Source organism: Strongylocentrotus purpuratus, unplaced genomic scaffold, assembly GCF_000002235.5.
Source record: "Strongylocentrotus purpuratus isolate Spur 01 unplaced genomic scaffold, Spur_5.0 spur5_scaffold_19, whole genome shotgun sequence".
Lineage (NCBI taxonomy): Eukaryota > Metazoa > Echinodermata > Echinoidea > Camarodonta > Strongylocentrotidae > Strongylocentrotus > Strongylocentrotus purpuratus.
In genome coordinates this window covers 167,908-184,133 of record NW_022145604.1, presented here as the reverse complement: position 1 = coordinate 184,133, position 16,226 = coordinate 167,908, and the positions used below count along the sequence as shown (strand labels likewise).

Here is a 16,226-nt window from a genome sequence, read left to right as displayed (position 1 = left end):
AAAGAATGTAAAAGATCGAGTCGTAATGGTGAACTGTGTAAAACGAGAGTCAAAGAGTCGTGATGGTAAAAGTATGGAAAGAAGAGTAGAAAACCTATAAAAAGAGACATGTTAAAAGTAAAATTGTTTTTGAAAGGAAACAAAGTCCGACTTGATGAAATTCTCTATAGCCTACGTGATGTCGATGTGATGATGATGAAAATGTTGATAATTCGGTTGATAATAAGACACTCGGTCGGTACGGTCAATCGGTCACATCGATTTTAGATCGACCGAACTATTCTAAGGTCGAGCTTCATCCAGCTAGCTACACGCTGCACAGTGCAGTCCGTATTGATTGTCTGCACTCTATCTTCATCCACAGGAAGTAAAATAGTTATACAAACAGGCTAAATTCAGAGTCAAATCGTAACCTATGCGTAATGCAAGTAGATGTTTGTAATCTGTAGAGATTGAAGTTTCAAGTAATTTTCAGTTCGACGTCCAATGAGGTAAGTGCGAACATGTTCAATGAGTTATGTTTGTGTCCGAGTGTACTGCGAGCGAGCGGAGCTAGTCGGAGCCGAGGCCCGAGGCCGTCAGGCATCCTCCCCGCTACTTGCTCTTGGGCTGTGGCTGAACTACGATTCACGGGGGGGGGGGGGGGGGGGGGGGGGGGGGGGGGGGGGACACGTGCCCCCTGGTAAATAAAAAAGTGGGGAAGGGGGGGAAAGAAAAAGGGACAAAAGGAGAAAAAGGAGGGGGAAAGAAAAGAAAAGGGAAGAGAGAAAGAAGAAGAAAAGAGGGAGGACAGAAAAGGGGAGAGGAGAAAAAGGAAGAGGAAAGGAAGAAAGGTGAAGTGAGAGGGGAGAGAAAAGGGGGAAAAGGAGAATAATGAGAAGGGAGAGAAGAAAGAAAGGGGATGATAATAAGAAGGTGTTGCTTTTTACCGGGAAAGGGTCGCACACAATTTTACAGTGTGCATAATGGGGTCCCTCTTGCCAGGCGTGTAGCCCCCCTCAGACAAGGATTAAGAGACTTAGAGAGCGGTATAATGAATCGTCTTCTTTCTTTCTAATAATTTAATGAAATGTGAAAGCTTAAAGGTAATACAAAGTTTTGGTATGGGGTAATGAATTTGGTTCAAATGAACATATTGGAAGCATATACGATCCTACAATATTCAGTGATCTTTGTCGCGGTTGAAATCGAGTCTAAAGTTATGAAATTGTAAATAATAAACTCTTTATGTTGTATAGCTCCCTCTGTAGGTCAAGATATTAATTAAGCTATAAAACGACGTTTTTAACTGAAATCGACCGATTTGCTATTCCCGTTTGGAAATTATATACCACAACTACATATTCTGAGATTTTCATGGTCGCAGCTACCATTGTACGGTCATAGGCGCTATTTGAAAATATACCGGGAGCACCGGTAAATTTTTATATTAAATTTTTCTCGAAAGCAGAAGTGTCTTAGGGGCTAAATTATCAAATTTGTAAAGAATCATTATCAACCCGATTTTCAAATTTTCCCAAAACTTTGTATTGCCTTTAAGCGGGAAAATATAATTTCAAGATCACATCGAAAATTATGCTGAAGCTGAAAACATCAAAATTTGGCGACTTACTTTCAGTTTAGCTAATCTGCCAGTTTACTTGAAAAATGCGCGATGAGGACAAGCAAAACCTCCCCTCACTTACCCATATGATGTACATGTACAGTACATGTACATCAGTCTCTGACCCCAAGAAAACTTATCACGCAGTGTCACTTACTAAGAGATATGCAGGCCAGAAGCCTGTCTGTAAATCGGAGACACCATGAAAAAAAAAAAAAATTGTCTGACACCTACATGTACATTGCATTCTATGACAATGTGTCACCGCACTTTGTCAGTGCCTGCATCGGTAAAAATTGGGGATTGTGATAAAGCAAAAAAAAATCCTGGCCAAAAAGAAAATTTTGACTTTTAACTGTAGCTCGCTTTTGCTGACCCTCTTTCTAAGCAGGAGGTGTGAGACTCTAATTCTGTTTTCACACTGGCAATATTTTTCTTAACCCCGTACTATAGGTGGGGTTAAAGGGGGGGGGGGGGGTTTGGCCCCACCTATAGTCTTGGGTTAAGCTTATTCCACTTTCTTTTTACACTGGCAAACATTTGCTTGACCCCGTACTATAGGTGGGGTTAAAGGGGGGGGGGGGGGGGGGGTCTTAGCCCCACCTATAGTCCGGGGTTAAGCCTTTTCCACTTTGTGTTCAGACTCGTATTTACCAAAGTGGGCTAGCCCCACCTATAGTACGGGGTTAGCTGGCCCTGCAAAATAGCAGGGCTGACCCCGCAATTGTGGTGCTAAATCCTGCTAACTCTGCAATTGCAGTGCCAAGCAAATGAATGAGAACAGAAACAAAAAATAGTCTGGGACTACGCAGTGGAGCGAATTAATGAATATTCACACTTTGGCTAGTACGGGGCTAAGGAATTGCAGTGAGGTAAGCCAAAAAAGTTAGTCCGGGGTTAAGGATAGAACGGGGCTAAGCAAAGTACAGGGTTAAGCAAAACAAGTGTGAAAAGGCCCCTCACCTCCCCCCATGGAACACTTTTGTGTGCTGTACAATAGGCCATAAGCAAGTCGCTCACAATTCCCTAATTATGTTCAGCATGATAGCCAGTGTGTATCTATAATTTATTTTATGAAACAGTTTTACCACCATACATACAACAATGGCCCCACAGTACATTATAATATACAGTACCGGTTTGCCTACATATATTTTCCAAGCTCATGCAATACAGGGTAGGCTGGGTGTGAATCCATACCGGTAATTGATTTTGTTGAGTGGGTGGTTTGTGCAAGGTCCATGTAGACTTTCTTTAGATATTTGTTATACATGGATAACTGACTTCCAATCCAGTATGTATAGAGCTGGCTTTCCGGTTCATTGTTTGAAACCTGTATTGATTTTGTTCTCTCTTTTTATCCCAGAGTTGACTCATGCTTTTAAAGCTTCTTTGTTCCATGTTTCCTTTTTAATCCTCTCAATACAAGGTCTGTCTGTGTAATGTTTCTCTCCTTTAGGCCATGGGATATACTACCTCCACACATACAGTATTGAAATATAGAAAATGAAAAGGTACATGTATACCCTGTACTTTGAAATGACTCTTGTTTTCCTCTTTGAGGGGATGGGGGGATGGTGGACTCAAAGAGTAAAATGTTCATGTACCACTTGGCTAGATCATTAGCCTACAATCTCTATATTCATTGAATTCTTCTGAAGTACATTGTAGGTACATGTACATGTACATGAGTTTGCTATTTGTAAGTTGTATTATAATCAATGAGTTATTTTGAGATGTTATGAATCACTTGATTGACACATCAGAGCTCCCAGTGAAAGTCTGCAATGTGTCTGATGAGGTTATTGTTATCTTGCAACTTCTATAATCATATAAAAGAAAATTAAAGAAATGAAAGTAAGACAAACAACAACAAAACTCCCAAAACTCTAATTCCATTTTATAATTTGCAACACTGACTGGCTTAAATAATTTGTTTGGAAGGGTGTGAAGAAATGTGATTTTAACAAAAATATTGAATAACTTTTTAATCTCAAGCAATATGTAAATGAGCTTGGTTTGGTAAAGAGAATCCTGTTCATACAGGATGTGATTCTTTACTCTAGTTTGTTTTGCATCCTGTTAAACCAAGGAGTTACCAGCACTCATTCAGTCCTTGGTTTATAAAGTACGCGACAACCAGATGCTGGTGATTGTACGTCACGGACAGATACAGATATAACATTGATTATAATGTACATGGATATAAGCTTGCTTGCCCAATTACATGTAGCCTTGTTTACATGTACATGTACATTCATGTATGTGATAGTGTTATGGAAGATAGATGGCAAAACAATGATGGCTTGGGAATCCGGCCTTGACCTAGATCTACATGTACTGTAGGCCTACTGTGATCTACTTTTTACATGTAGGCCTGCATGCCTGTACATTGTAATATCTAAACTTCTCAACCTGTAGCCTAGGGAGGGCCTGCCTGTATGAGTAATGCATTACAACCTGTTCACAGATTGACAAGGGGACTACATGTACACTTTGTTTAAATGCCTTGATGTACATGCATATTGTACACATTTCTTCATTTCTTGTACAACATGTAGGGTTGTAGTAAATTTGCAATTTTAGATTATTAGCAAAATCTTCTTTCATCTATTTTGTTTAAATGGCCGCTAATACGTATGAATACTTGTGGCAATTTAGAAAATTTAATCATGTGTACATTTAAAGTAATATTTTGCAATGTTCCTGAATTGATGAGTAATTCCTGCATGTAGAAATTAGCGAATTGAAAGTTAAAAATATAGCTAAAAATAATGAGATCTCTGTACGATATGAATGTGGGAGCAGAGTGTTATATGCTTTCAGGGCATGCAATACCAACATGAGTGTATTATTAAGATTGAGTGATTTGGTTTCTCTGAAATTGACTGGTGCAGGGTGTGCTGATGATGGAGGTGAGTCATCGGTAATGCATGTACATTACACATAGTCTAAAACATCTTTATATATCATCTATGAGATTCCTTTGCTCTTCAAATAGGCTACTGTGTACATAGTGTACTCCTGAGTACATCTACACGTACAGTACAGTAGATACTCGGTATACATATTGAAGCAAGAGTTTGCCAAATTGCAGAACTTCAGTGTTATAACTTGTGATTCGATCAACATGGCATGACGACACCTTAGCAAGTGTACATGTTTATTTCTCAGGGAAATTTGTGAAAGTTCATATGTTCACATTTTTTGTCTGCCGCCTTCCTTCACCCTTTTTTAAAGTTGTGAAAGTGATCATGATTCCAAAATCAAGCAGGCCCTACATAAATGTGCATTGCTTTATTCCATAATATACCGGTACATGTCTTTATGGTAAATTTGACTTGAGTTGCGGTGCATTAGGAAAGAAAGGAGCCTTGCCAACCGGATACCGTATTTGCCGGCGATAAGGCCGCACCCCCAACTTTGACATTTCATAGAGGGAAAAAGAAAGAAAAAAAAAAAGAGATTAAAAAAACCCGGACCAAACGAAGTACGGTAATTGTAATTTTCTTGTAGAACACTTTTTTTTTACAAACTGATACCAAATTCATCAATATTCTAATAAATTTACAAGAAGTTTACCTAAAAAATGATCGTAATTTAGCAGATCTTCATAGATTTTTAAGCTAGTACCGGTACTGTATCGCACACAGATTTGGTATCCTACAATACCCCTACCACGATGTGCGGTGTAATCCGGAATTGCGTTTTCGACCTGCGCTGTTGCATTGCACGGCATCTGCTAGCTCCGTAAGTAATGGTCTGTCCCTTCTTTTACTTTTTTGGCGATGCAATGGTACGGACTTAGATCTACATGTGTGTAGATCTATCGGCAGATTTTTGTTAGAAAAATAAGTTATGCTTTTTTTTTTCATCTTCATGTCAACTATGCATCATAAAATTGTTGGTAAGTTGTGTGGAGTTATTCTAGAATTGTCTAGTCATCCTAGTCCCATATGTTCAAATGGAAGTGCTGTTTTGATCGCTGAATTTTGTTGTAGGTTGTTGTAAAGGCCGCACCCCAACACTGCGACCTTATCGCCGGCAAATACGGTAGTAGTTTTCACATGAATTATCAAATGCATTTCATGCACAAGATGTTAAGGCGTGGTGAGATATAAATTAAATTAGAGTTTGCAGTAAAATATTTTGTTGTTGTCCAGCTAAGTGTAAACATTGAACAATCACTTTCCCTGAAGAGCGTACACATACATGTAAAGGTCAACATTTAAAACAAAAATTGCTTGAAAGATATCAAGTAGATTCTTCAACATTACTCACATCTACATGTACATGTAGTGTTTAAGTTTACAGTAAAATAGTTTTGATTAGCAGTACCGTAAGCCTACAACTATACATAGATCTGCCCCCAGAGTACAACAATAATTTGTTGATGCCTTATTATCCTCCCAGACGCTTTTAAGATCATCCGATTCTAAATTGCTTGTTGTTCCGAAAACTAAGAAATCATGTGGGAATCTGTCATTTGCACAAACTGGACCTTACCTTTTTTTTTTGTACTTTTAGTTTTTCTTCTCCATTCCGCCTCGAACACATTATTCGTGTTGAGTTGGTGCATTACAAATACTCTATAATAAGTACATGTATGTGAAATCTATTTTCTATCCTAACACATAATTTTTGGACGTTTGCAGTCTTTATTCAAGTTTGATTGATTTTTATCATGTGTGCAATGTACAGTATGAAGCTTAATGGTTTGGACATGAACCGACAAGAACTATTACATCAAGATTCTCGTCATATATTGGTTCTTTTTTATTTGTATTATGTTTATAGCTGTGAGTTGAAAAACAAGCCTACTGAGTGCAAATTACCCCTGGGCTCCATTGTCTAAAACTTATCATTAATTAACGGCAACGTAATACCATCAATGGTAAGTTTTATGCAATAGGACCCAGGAACTTAATTGGCAGGAAGTACTAAAAGCACTCTGCAATGTTGCCAGGTAGGCCAACCTTGTAAAACTTCTAATACATACATTTATGACTGTGACTGCCAAGGCGAACTCATTACCAAATACCATTACCAATGAATATGTGGACTACAATTAACTTTTCTGTATAAATTTTGTGTGCGGAAGCATCCTCTCTCTCTCTCTCTCTCTCTCTCTCGCTATCTCTCTCCCCCTCTCTCGCTATCTCTCCCTCTCGCTATCTCTCCCCCCCCCTCTCTCTCTCTCTCTCTCTCTCTCATGCTCTCTCTTTTCCCTGTAGCATTAATAATCATATAGGCCTGGATACATTATTGATTACAGAATAGAGTAAGAATTGTGCTGTTATGTGGATGGATTTTGTTTACTAATAGAAACCAATGGTTATTGTGTCTCCTGAATGTAGGTACTGATGATCATCGGAAGAAAAGGAATGACAATGAAAAAGACAGATAATTCAAGTCGGTGAAGATGATGTAGAGTTCTACCTCACCACACAAGGAGTCCTCAAGGTGTCATCATTCCATTGATGTTGTGCTGATTGATAGAAACATGACCTGCTAAGATGGTTAAGTGAGAGTTTCATCAAGTCACCTACAGACTTACTACCCCACAATCGGGGGCAGTGGTGATCGTCATATTTAAACAGCTAGCACCTCCTCTACAGAGCTGGAGTGATGCAATCATTGGGACAGACAAAGTAGCATAGCCCTGACTGTGCTTAAGTGAGGAATATCACTTAGTCTAACCAGAAGAGGAAAGAAAGAGTTAAAAATGACGACATTATCAGACATTTCTCGTGAGAATCTGACCACTTACAAGTTGGTTGTGGTAGGAGATGGAGGCGTGGGCAAGAGTGCTATCACGATACAGTTCTTCCAGAAACTCTTTGTAGCAGACTATGACCCCACCATTGAAGACTCTTACATTCAACATACTGAGATTGATGGTGATTGGTGTATACTAGATGGTAGGTAATCATTGAAGACTCTTATATTCAACATACTGAGATCGATGGTGATTGGTGTATTCTAGATGGTAGGTAATCATTGAAGACTCTTACATTCAACATACTGAGATTGATGGTGATTGGTGTATTCTAGATGGTAGGTAATCATTGAAGACTCTTACATTCAACATACTGAGATTGATGGTGATTGGTGTATTCTAGATGGTAGGTAATCATTGGAGACTCTTACATTCAACACACTGAGATCGATGGTGATTGGTGTACTAGATGGTAGGTAATCATTGAAGACTCTTACATTCAACACACTGAGATTGATGGTGATTGGTGTATTCTAGATGGTAGGTAATCATTGAAGACTCTTACATTCAACATACTGAGATTGATGGTGATTGGTGTATTCTAGATGGTAGGTAATCATTGGAGACTCTTACATTCAACACACTGAGATCGATGGTGATTGGTGTACTAGATGGTAGGTAGTCATTGAAGACTCTTATATTCAACATACTGAGATTGATGGTGATTGGTGTATTCTAGATGGTAGGTAATCATTGGAGACTCTTACATTCAACACACTGAGATCGATGGTGATTGGTGTACTAGATGGTAGGTAATCATTGAAGACTCTTACATTCAACACACTGAGATTGATGGTGATTGGTGTATTCTAGATGGTAGGTAATTATTGAAGACTCTTACATTCAACATACTGAGATTGATGGTGATTGGTGTATACTAGATGGTAGGTAATCATTGTGTGACCCACGACATTCAACAGTATTGGAAAAACCTATTTTGTTTGATTACTAAAGTAATGATATCACAGCTTACATCTTTGATGGTTTACAGTACATAGTTTTTGCAGACTAAAACTATTTAAAAATGTATACCCATTAATGAAGCGCATACTACTGGTACATTGACCTAGCATTGTGCTGGGCACGGGTTGTAAAAATCCAGATGAAATTTGCTAATCTAGTAGAGCCCAGCTATTTTAACTTTAAAGGATACATGTAGACCCCAAACATGTATTTTAAGTTTTACATTGATGCATGATTATTTGCATGACCTCGACTTACAAATTCCTAACTTTCATTTGACTGCCGCTGTTATGCAAAATGGTAACAGATAACAAGACATACATGTAACTCACCTTTAATATTATACTTTTATATCCACCATGGTACTGTAATCATTTCAAATATTGAGCAAAGAAATGTTCTTGCATTTCATGTACATGTACATTTATAGCTATGACAATTACAACAACTATACATGAATGTATTAAAGAGAATAATTCAATTATGATTCCATAAATGTACAATGTATACAATGTAATATTCAAATAGTGATAAACATTCTTTTTGTTTGTGTTTTCTGCTTTCACTGGAGGCAACTTTCTGAATGTTTGGTTTCTGTACATTTTACAGCTACTTGACTCAATACTACAAGCAGTTGTCTCTAATCTAACTGTATGTTTGATTTGTCTCTCTTTCATTTTATGTAGTGTTGGATACTGCTGGTCAAGAAGAGTTTTCTGCAATGAGAGAGCAATATATGAGGACTGGTGATGGTTTCCTTCTCGTCTATTCAGTCACTGATAGAGCCAGCTATGAGAACATGAAAGCTTTTCATACTCAGATTCTCAGAGTCAAAGACAAGTAAGTAACCTGTTTAGGCCTGATAATTACCTGAATCCCTCCCCCCAATTTTCCTTATTTTTTCCTTATTTTCCCAATTTCCCCTGATTTTTTCCCAATTTTCTTTCTCAAAAGGGGGGAATGTTGTTAGATATAATTTTTTTCCTGAATCCTTTTTTTAATTTTTTTTTTACTCAAGTGGGGTAGGGGGGGGGGGGGTAGGTGGTTGAGAAAAAAAATCAGGGGTCAGTGAAACATTATCCCCCTCCCCTTCCCCAAATTGAAGTTCAGACATCCTGTTAAACATGTATGTGTGAATCCTGCCACTTTCACACTTCACACTTTCAGACATCCATACATGTAGATTACCACCTGGTCACACATAGAGCTCCATGAGATGATAACAAATTAACAGAGAATAATTTCACACTCAAATACTCATAGACTCATAACTCTTTCACTCATGATGCCTCTTTCACACTAGATCTATTCCTTGAGTGAACTTCAGTAGATTCCTTACTGGTAACCCTTTGTTCTCCTTTTCTTTTCTTTTTTACTCCAGTACTCATGCACGTCTTTCTCTCAAAATCTTTCTTAGGATTGTGTAAGCCTCTAGAGATCCTCGCATGTAGAAAAGGCAACAAGAACTTGAAATATATTTCAGAGTCAAAGCTGGTCACACATGTTCAATATACTGCCATCTCAGTTGCTAGCCCTGCAAGAAATGATTGCATTATAGTGTGTCTCTGATGCAATGATCCCATGTGCTATTATTTTACAGAGACTCGTATCCCATGATCCTTGTTGCCAACAAAGTGGACCTAGTACATCAGAGGAAGGTAACGGAAGAAGAAGGCAAGAATGTAGCTGCAGAATTAGGGGTAAGTGAATGTATCTATGGGAAGGGAATGATGGTAAAGGAGAGGAAAAGCTGGCATTGCAAATAACAAATAAATACTGTCAAACCATTACTGCTACAGGCTTGAAGCTTTTGTGCTACAGAAAGACTAAATTACAACAATGATTTTTTTTTTGAAAATTGCATTTTTTTTTTGCTACAGAAATGGCTTCTACAGTAATTTGTGGAAAATTTAGGTGACAACATTTTCTAGTTTTGCGCATGTTCATATGCCAAAAAATATAATCCAAAATTAACCAGAATTCAACAATTTTTTTGATCATGCACAGTTATCTGTGATGAACAAATGAAAACAATACAGGCCAGGGCGTAGCAGCAGTTCATTACATGTACATGTGGACATCATTGAATATTTTATTTACCCATCATCCAACTAAATAATTCATCCACTCACAGAAGTCAGAGAGAAGCATGACTGTCATAACATCAATTTAATACACATTAGGACCAAACTATGAATGCATTTCTAAAGAAAAGTCAATACATGTATGGTACTGTTAATCAACGAACACTGTCTAATAACATAATTGTTTTGTTTGTTTTGACTGCTTTGTTACAGCCTATTCCTTATATTGAAACAAGTGCAAAAGATCCTCCTAAGAACATTGACGCAGCCTTTCATGAAGTAGTGAGGGTAATCAGGTACGTACGTACAAAATAATTAATTGAATACTAGCCCCAGTGCAGGACTATGCTACAAATGTACCATCACTGCTAGCTGAAGGTACCTAACTGCTGGGGTAGGCTGCTGGGATAGGATGCTGGGATAGGGTTGCAAGTAAGTACAAAATAATTAATTGAATACTAGCCCCAGTGCAGGACTATGCTACAAATGTACCATCACTGCTAGCTGAGGGTACCTAACTGCTGGGGTAGGCTGCTGGGATAGGGTTGCAAGTAAGTACAATATCATTAATTGAATACTAGCCCCAGTGCAGGACTATGTACCATCACTGCTAGCTGAGGCTACCTAACTGCTGGGATAGGCTGCTAGGATAGGGTTGTAAGTAAGTACAATATCATTAATTGAATACTAGCCCCAGTGCAGGACTATGTACCATCACTGCTAGCTGAGGCTACCTAACTGCTGGGATAGGCTGCTGGGATAGGGTTGCAAGTAAGTACAATATCATTAATTGAATAATAGCCCCAGTGCAGGACTATGTACCATCACTGCTAGCTGAGGGTACCTAACTGCTGGGGTAGGCTGCTGGGATAGGGTTGCAAGTAAGTACAATATCATTAATTGAATACTAGCCCCAGTGCAGGACTATGTACCATCACTGCTAGCTGAGGGTACCTAACTGCTGGGGTAGGCTGCTGGGATAGGGTTGCAAGTAAGTACAATATCATTAATTGAATACTAGCCCCAGTGCAGGACTATGTACCATCACTGCTAGCTGAGGGTACCTAACTGCTGGGGTAGGCTGCTGGTATAGGGTTGCAAGTAAGTACAATATCATTAATTGAATACTAGCCCCAGTGCAGGACTATGTACCATCACTGCTAGCTGAGGGTACCTAACTGCTGGGTAGGCTGCTGGGATAGGGTTGCAAGTAAGTACAATATCATTAATTGAATACTAGCCCCAGTGCAGGACTATGTACCATCACTGCTAGCTGAGGGTACCTAACTGCTGGGGTAGGCTGCTGGGATAGGGTTGCAAGTAGTCAGAGGGTTAAGATAAAAGGCAGTGTGGTTATGCAGCAATACACAATGTAGTGACCCTTGAAATATTGTTATAACGCTGTCATTTCCTAGATTTTTTAAATTTATTTTTGATTTACCAAATAAGGTGTTTCTTTGTCTCTTTGTCCCCCCCCCCCACCCGTTATTGGAAGCTGTCACTAGTTGTCCCATCCAAGTTAGGACAATATAGAATGTAATGTCAGTGAATGAATCCAATGTCTAACAAGTCTGTACCTTTCACTGATCTGAAAAAAATGAAGTCTGCATGATAACAATTTAGAATTAGTTCAAATCAGTTTCTTGTGAATTTAATTTCTATTATCAGAACTTAAGATTAGTTTCAACACATAAGTGATGTGAATTCACATGTATGTCAAGTGTTTTCTTTGTTCTTTCTTTATTGTGTGTAGGAGACAGCCCGTGGACTCGAATAAGAAAGATAGAAAAAGGGATAGGTGTATTCTACTGTGATATGCTTGTAAACGCAGGGTGCCAAACGGCCTGTAAAGGAGAATGGGAGTTTTTAAAACCAGGGTGCCAATGGGCCTGTAAAGGAGAATGGGAGTTTTTAAAACCAGGGTGCCAATGGGCCTGGAAAGGTGAATGGGAGTTTTTACAAATAGGATACCAGTGGACTGATTCCTCCAATCTCATTGCTGGAAGATGAAGCAGACTGTGAAGGACAAGGTATAGAGGAGTCTGGATGATATGTAATGAGTGCTCTCTGTCTGTCTGTCTGTCTGTCTGTTTAGTGAATCTGCAACTCAGAGAGTAGAACTTGTAGCTGAGCTCATATTAACTGCTGTTTTTGTAAAGATCAACCATTATATGCAAATTCTTTTCTGAGAACATCAGTAAGCAATTGATATTGCGAATTATTCATTTCTTGATCTCATGTTTCCCTCCAGTGGATTATTGTATTGTAATAACTGTAGGGAATGATGTATGCCAAAGTTGAGTTTTTAATTCAGATTCTCAAGCAGAGAAATATGTACAAGTATATATACAATAACTCCAATTTCTTGGATGAATTTCACAGAATATATGATATCATGCATTGAAATTTGTATTTCAATGGACAATTTGTAGTACATGTATACAAGGTCATGATTTTTAATATACACTTTAGGAGTATTTATACAGCTCTTATTTTATCTTCATTTATGTAATGGATGAATATTTATGACCAATTATTTTCATTATAAGTGCATCTGAAATTATAGATTACAATCTTTGTGTCTAATGTCTGCATTTTAACATTAACACAAAATGCCAAATAGGGTATATGGTAGGAAATGTTGGCGAGTATATTTTCTTCCAACATATCTAATACTGTGTGGGTTTATAACAACAAAGTTAAAAGATGAGGATATGTTATACATACTATGTAATGACTTACATACATGTATACATTTATTTATTGGAATTGATACATGATTGTGATATTCTCCTTTTGTTCTTAAAACCATACTCCTTTATTATATTTCAGACATACTTGTATTTTACAATATATATGTCAGAAAATAATGTGCACACTTTTTAAATTGCTTATTGTTTTAAGATGGAGCTATAAAATATGAAATGATTTGAACCTGAGTAACAGAATCATTCCTCCTGCGTTTTTGTGGGGTACCATCTTTAAATTTTGGTGAGTACGATTTATATGTTTTTTTGAATATTGTAACTTCTTATTTTGTAATCTGTAAAACTGAAACAATTCAGCTATCTAGCTGCAAAGTTCTATAACTCTTAATTCTGAAATGTTGTATCTTACCATTTATGTTGGGCTGTTCTACATGGTTGGCTGTACAGAGGTCAGTGTATGGGATAATGTCAACTCCATTTCTATCAACTCCAGGCCACGCCTTGCTCTTACCCTTTTTAGATATGAAGTATATTGACAATGTAGCCCTCGCACATTACAACATGTTTGTAATTGAAGCAAAAATGTGGTGTTATAACAAATTCTGGATAACATGATTTATAAAACCATGATTGAATTGATCAACCAACAAGTCAATTTCAGAGACATCCAAGTGGGAAATATTTATCCTTCAAATTGTGAATATGCCATTGATTTGTTTTGGAAGTGTTTGCAATATTATATCTAAGATAATAAAGGGCTGAAGTAAGTCTATGATGCTATCAAGTGATAAGATATTCCTTTCAAGATACCCAATAAAATATTTAAAAAACTTGTTGATTATCTAAGATATGTGTGTAACATATTAATATGCCATTAATTATTATATCTTTAGTGATTTTCATATGAATTGATGGTTACAATAATAGCATCAAGTCTAAGATGAACATATGTATTAAGACAGAGGCAAGAAAACACCTGGCGTTGGCACGAATGGAGTTTGACATAAACACATGCAATTGAACCTTCTGCAGTCTGCCATGAAGAGTTGTCCAACAAAAATAGCACCAAAAGAAGCAGGAAGAAGTTCTATTTGTAGCTCCATCTTGCAACAATGGGCAAATTATGAAGTGTGTAATTTTTCTTTCTTGCTCTGTATAAGTTGTTGAAGGGTCTGATTGAAAGCTATATCTGAGAGGATTATAGGAGATAAATAGAGCTTTAATAGTGACCTTAATTTAACTCACAATGTGGAGTACCGGTAGTAAGAAGACTGAAATACTGAATGGAATTTGTTTTTAGTTTTTGTCTATAATTTATCAAAACAGTAAAACAAATATTTGATTAATGGATTTAAAGAGTTTTTATTCTTTGTAGAAAGTTGGCTTTAATGGAAAAAAAAAAAAAATCAGAAATGCAGGTCAGTGAAAATTTGAGAAAAATTAACAAAGTAGTAAGATTACTAATGTTATCTTCTTCTGACTGGTAATGTTTTCATCTGGTATGATGTCACATGATGAAAATCAAATTGTGAGCATCAAACAGTGAGAACTCACTTTTTGTTCTGTAAAACAGAAGAAAAAAGAAGCAAACTATGTGATACTTCCCCTTGTCCACTTCAATGATAGAAAAGACTACAGTATTCATTATCCTGCTATGTGTACATGGTTACATGTATGCTACTCCATCATGAGACTTGAGAAAAGTAAACTACGAGTTATATGGATGGGTTCTTACTATACAATTGCACTCATAGGAAATTCTCCATAATCATATTTATTTCAAAGAGGTGGCATGACTTTAAGAAAGTCTTAATGTTCTTATCGTTTGTCTGAATGTTGAGATCTGTTTCCCTACTCCCTCTTGAGTCAACTTTCTATCAACAGTTGATTCCTCTTTATGTAGCCCTAGAAAACTCATGTATGAAATATACATTCAACATGTTGATAATTGTATATTGTACTAAAGTATGTAAGTGCAATAGTTTGTAGTTTTAAGATTTTTTTGTACAGTAAAAATAAAAGAAGTTTTAAATAAATTGTAGGAATGTTCTTCGTAATGCTCACCAATACATGCTCTAATTCTCCATTCTTGTCAATAATCAAACACCCATAAAGGGATATTTTAATAATAGCCTGCTAGGTATAGCAATAGAAGAATGCTCTTAGTTGGGCATAACAAACATGCTCCAATTCTCATTTCAGTTCAATATCATTTTAGTGAAAATTGTCTATGTTTACTCAACCTTGCTAGTTTGCTTCCATCTCTTTTGACATATACTTTAATCATGAATGTCATGCTTGTATTAAATCGCTGCCAGTACGAATTAGAATGAGATGGATGTTATTGAAGAGAAACAACATTACACCGAGAATGATTTACACCATGTTAAGAGAGAAGGTTATGTTCTGGTAATTAAAGATGGAAAATCATTTCAAAACGTTCTCATTCTCTTCACACTAGTTTGAAATTTCCCTTAGAAAGATATGCTCTTTAAATGTACTGGTATTCAAAATATGACATGAAATAATGTGTACTAAATGTAGTCATATACATACATTTCAATGTGCAGTGTATGCATGCAACTTTCAGCAAGAAGAAGTCTTATTTCTTATCATTTTGATGATTCCAAAGCCTACAGTATAAACCAATTCTTGTGTACTAATTGTTTCCACATACATCTCTTTTGCATTGTCCTTGCTTGGCCAGGAGGGTGTTTCACAAAACTTGTCATCAGTGACAAATGACAGTTTTTGTTATAAGCTACTGAAATCCTTGCTTCTGATTGGTCATCAGCAGATTTGTCACTGACTTTTGTCATTTGTCATTGAAAAAATGCTTTGTGAAACACCCCCTGAGAACTCAACGTTATTTTTATACTGGTGGATACAATGTGAGAAACTAGTTACAGTTATTTTGCTACATTTTGTACCAACTTTCATCCCAGTTTTATGAAATAGGAACCACCAAAATCTGTAATGTACATCACTGATTATAACAATTTACAGTTATTTTGCTACATTTTGTACCAACTTTCATCCCAGTTTTATGAAATAGGAACCACCAAAATCTGTAATGTACATCACTGATT

The 16,226-nt window shown here is 37.0% G+C and overlaps 1 protein-coding gene across 2 annotated transcripts; it reads left to right on the top strand.

The window, feature by feature from the left end:
- The first annotated feature begins 330 nt into the window (after nucleotides 1-330).
- LOC579665 (ras-related protein M-Ras) lies at nucleotides 331-14,543 on the top strand. Of its 2 annotated transcripts, XR_004064873.1 has the most exons (7): nucleotides 331-491; nucleotides 6,961-7,524; nucleotides 9,032-9,185; nucleotides 9,946-10,045; nucleotides 10,643-10,725; nucleotides 12,183-12,459; nucleotides 13,334-14,543. XR_004064873.1 is itself a non-coding variant. In XM_779769.4 (6 exons), exons 2-6 carry the CDS (start codon nucleotides 7,329-7,331, stop codon nucleotides 12,241-12,243), a joined length of 594 nt encoding a protein of 197 aa, XP_784862.2. In that variant the 5' UTR covers nucleotides 331-491; nucleotides 6,961-7,328; the 3' UTR covers nucleotides 12,244-14,543. The 2 variants fall into 2 exon arrangements, 1 of the variants encoding a protein (XP_784862.2); XM_779769.4 differs by having other exon boundaries at nucleotides 12,183-14,543.
- Nucleotides 14,544-16,226: the final 1,683 nt, after the last annotated feature.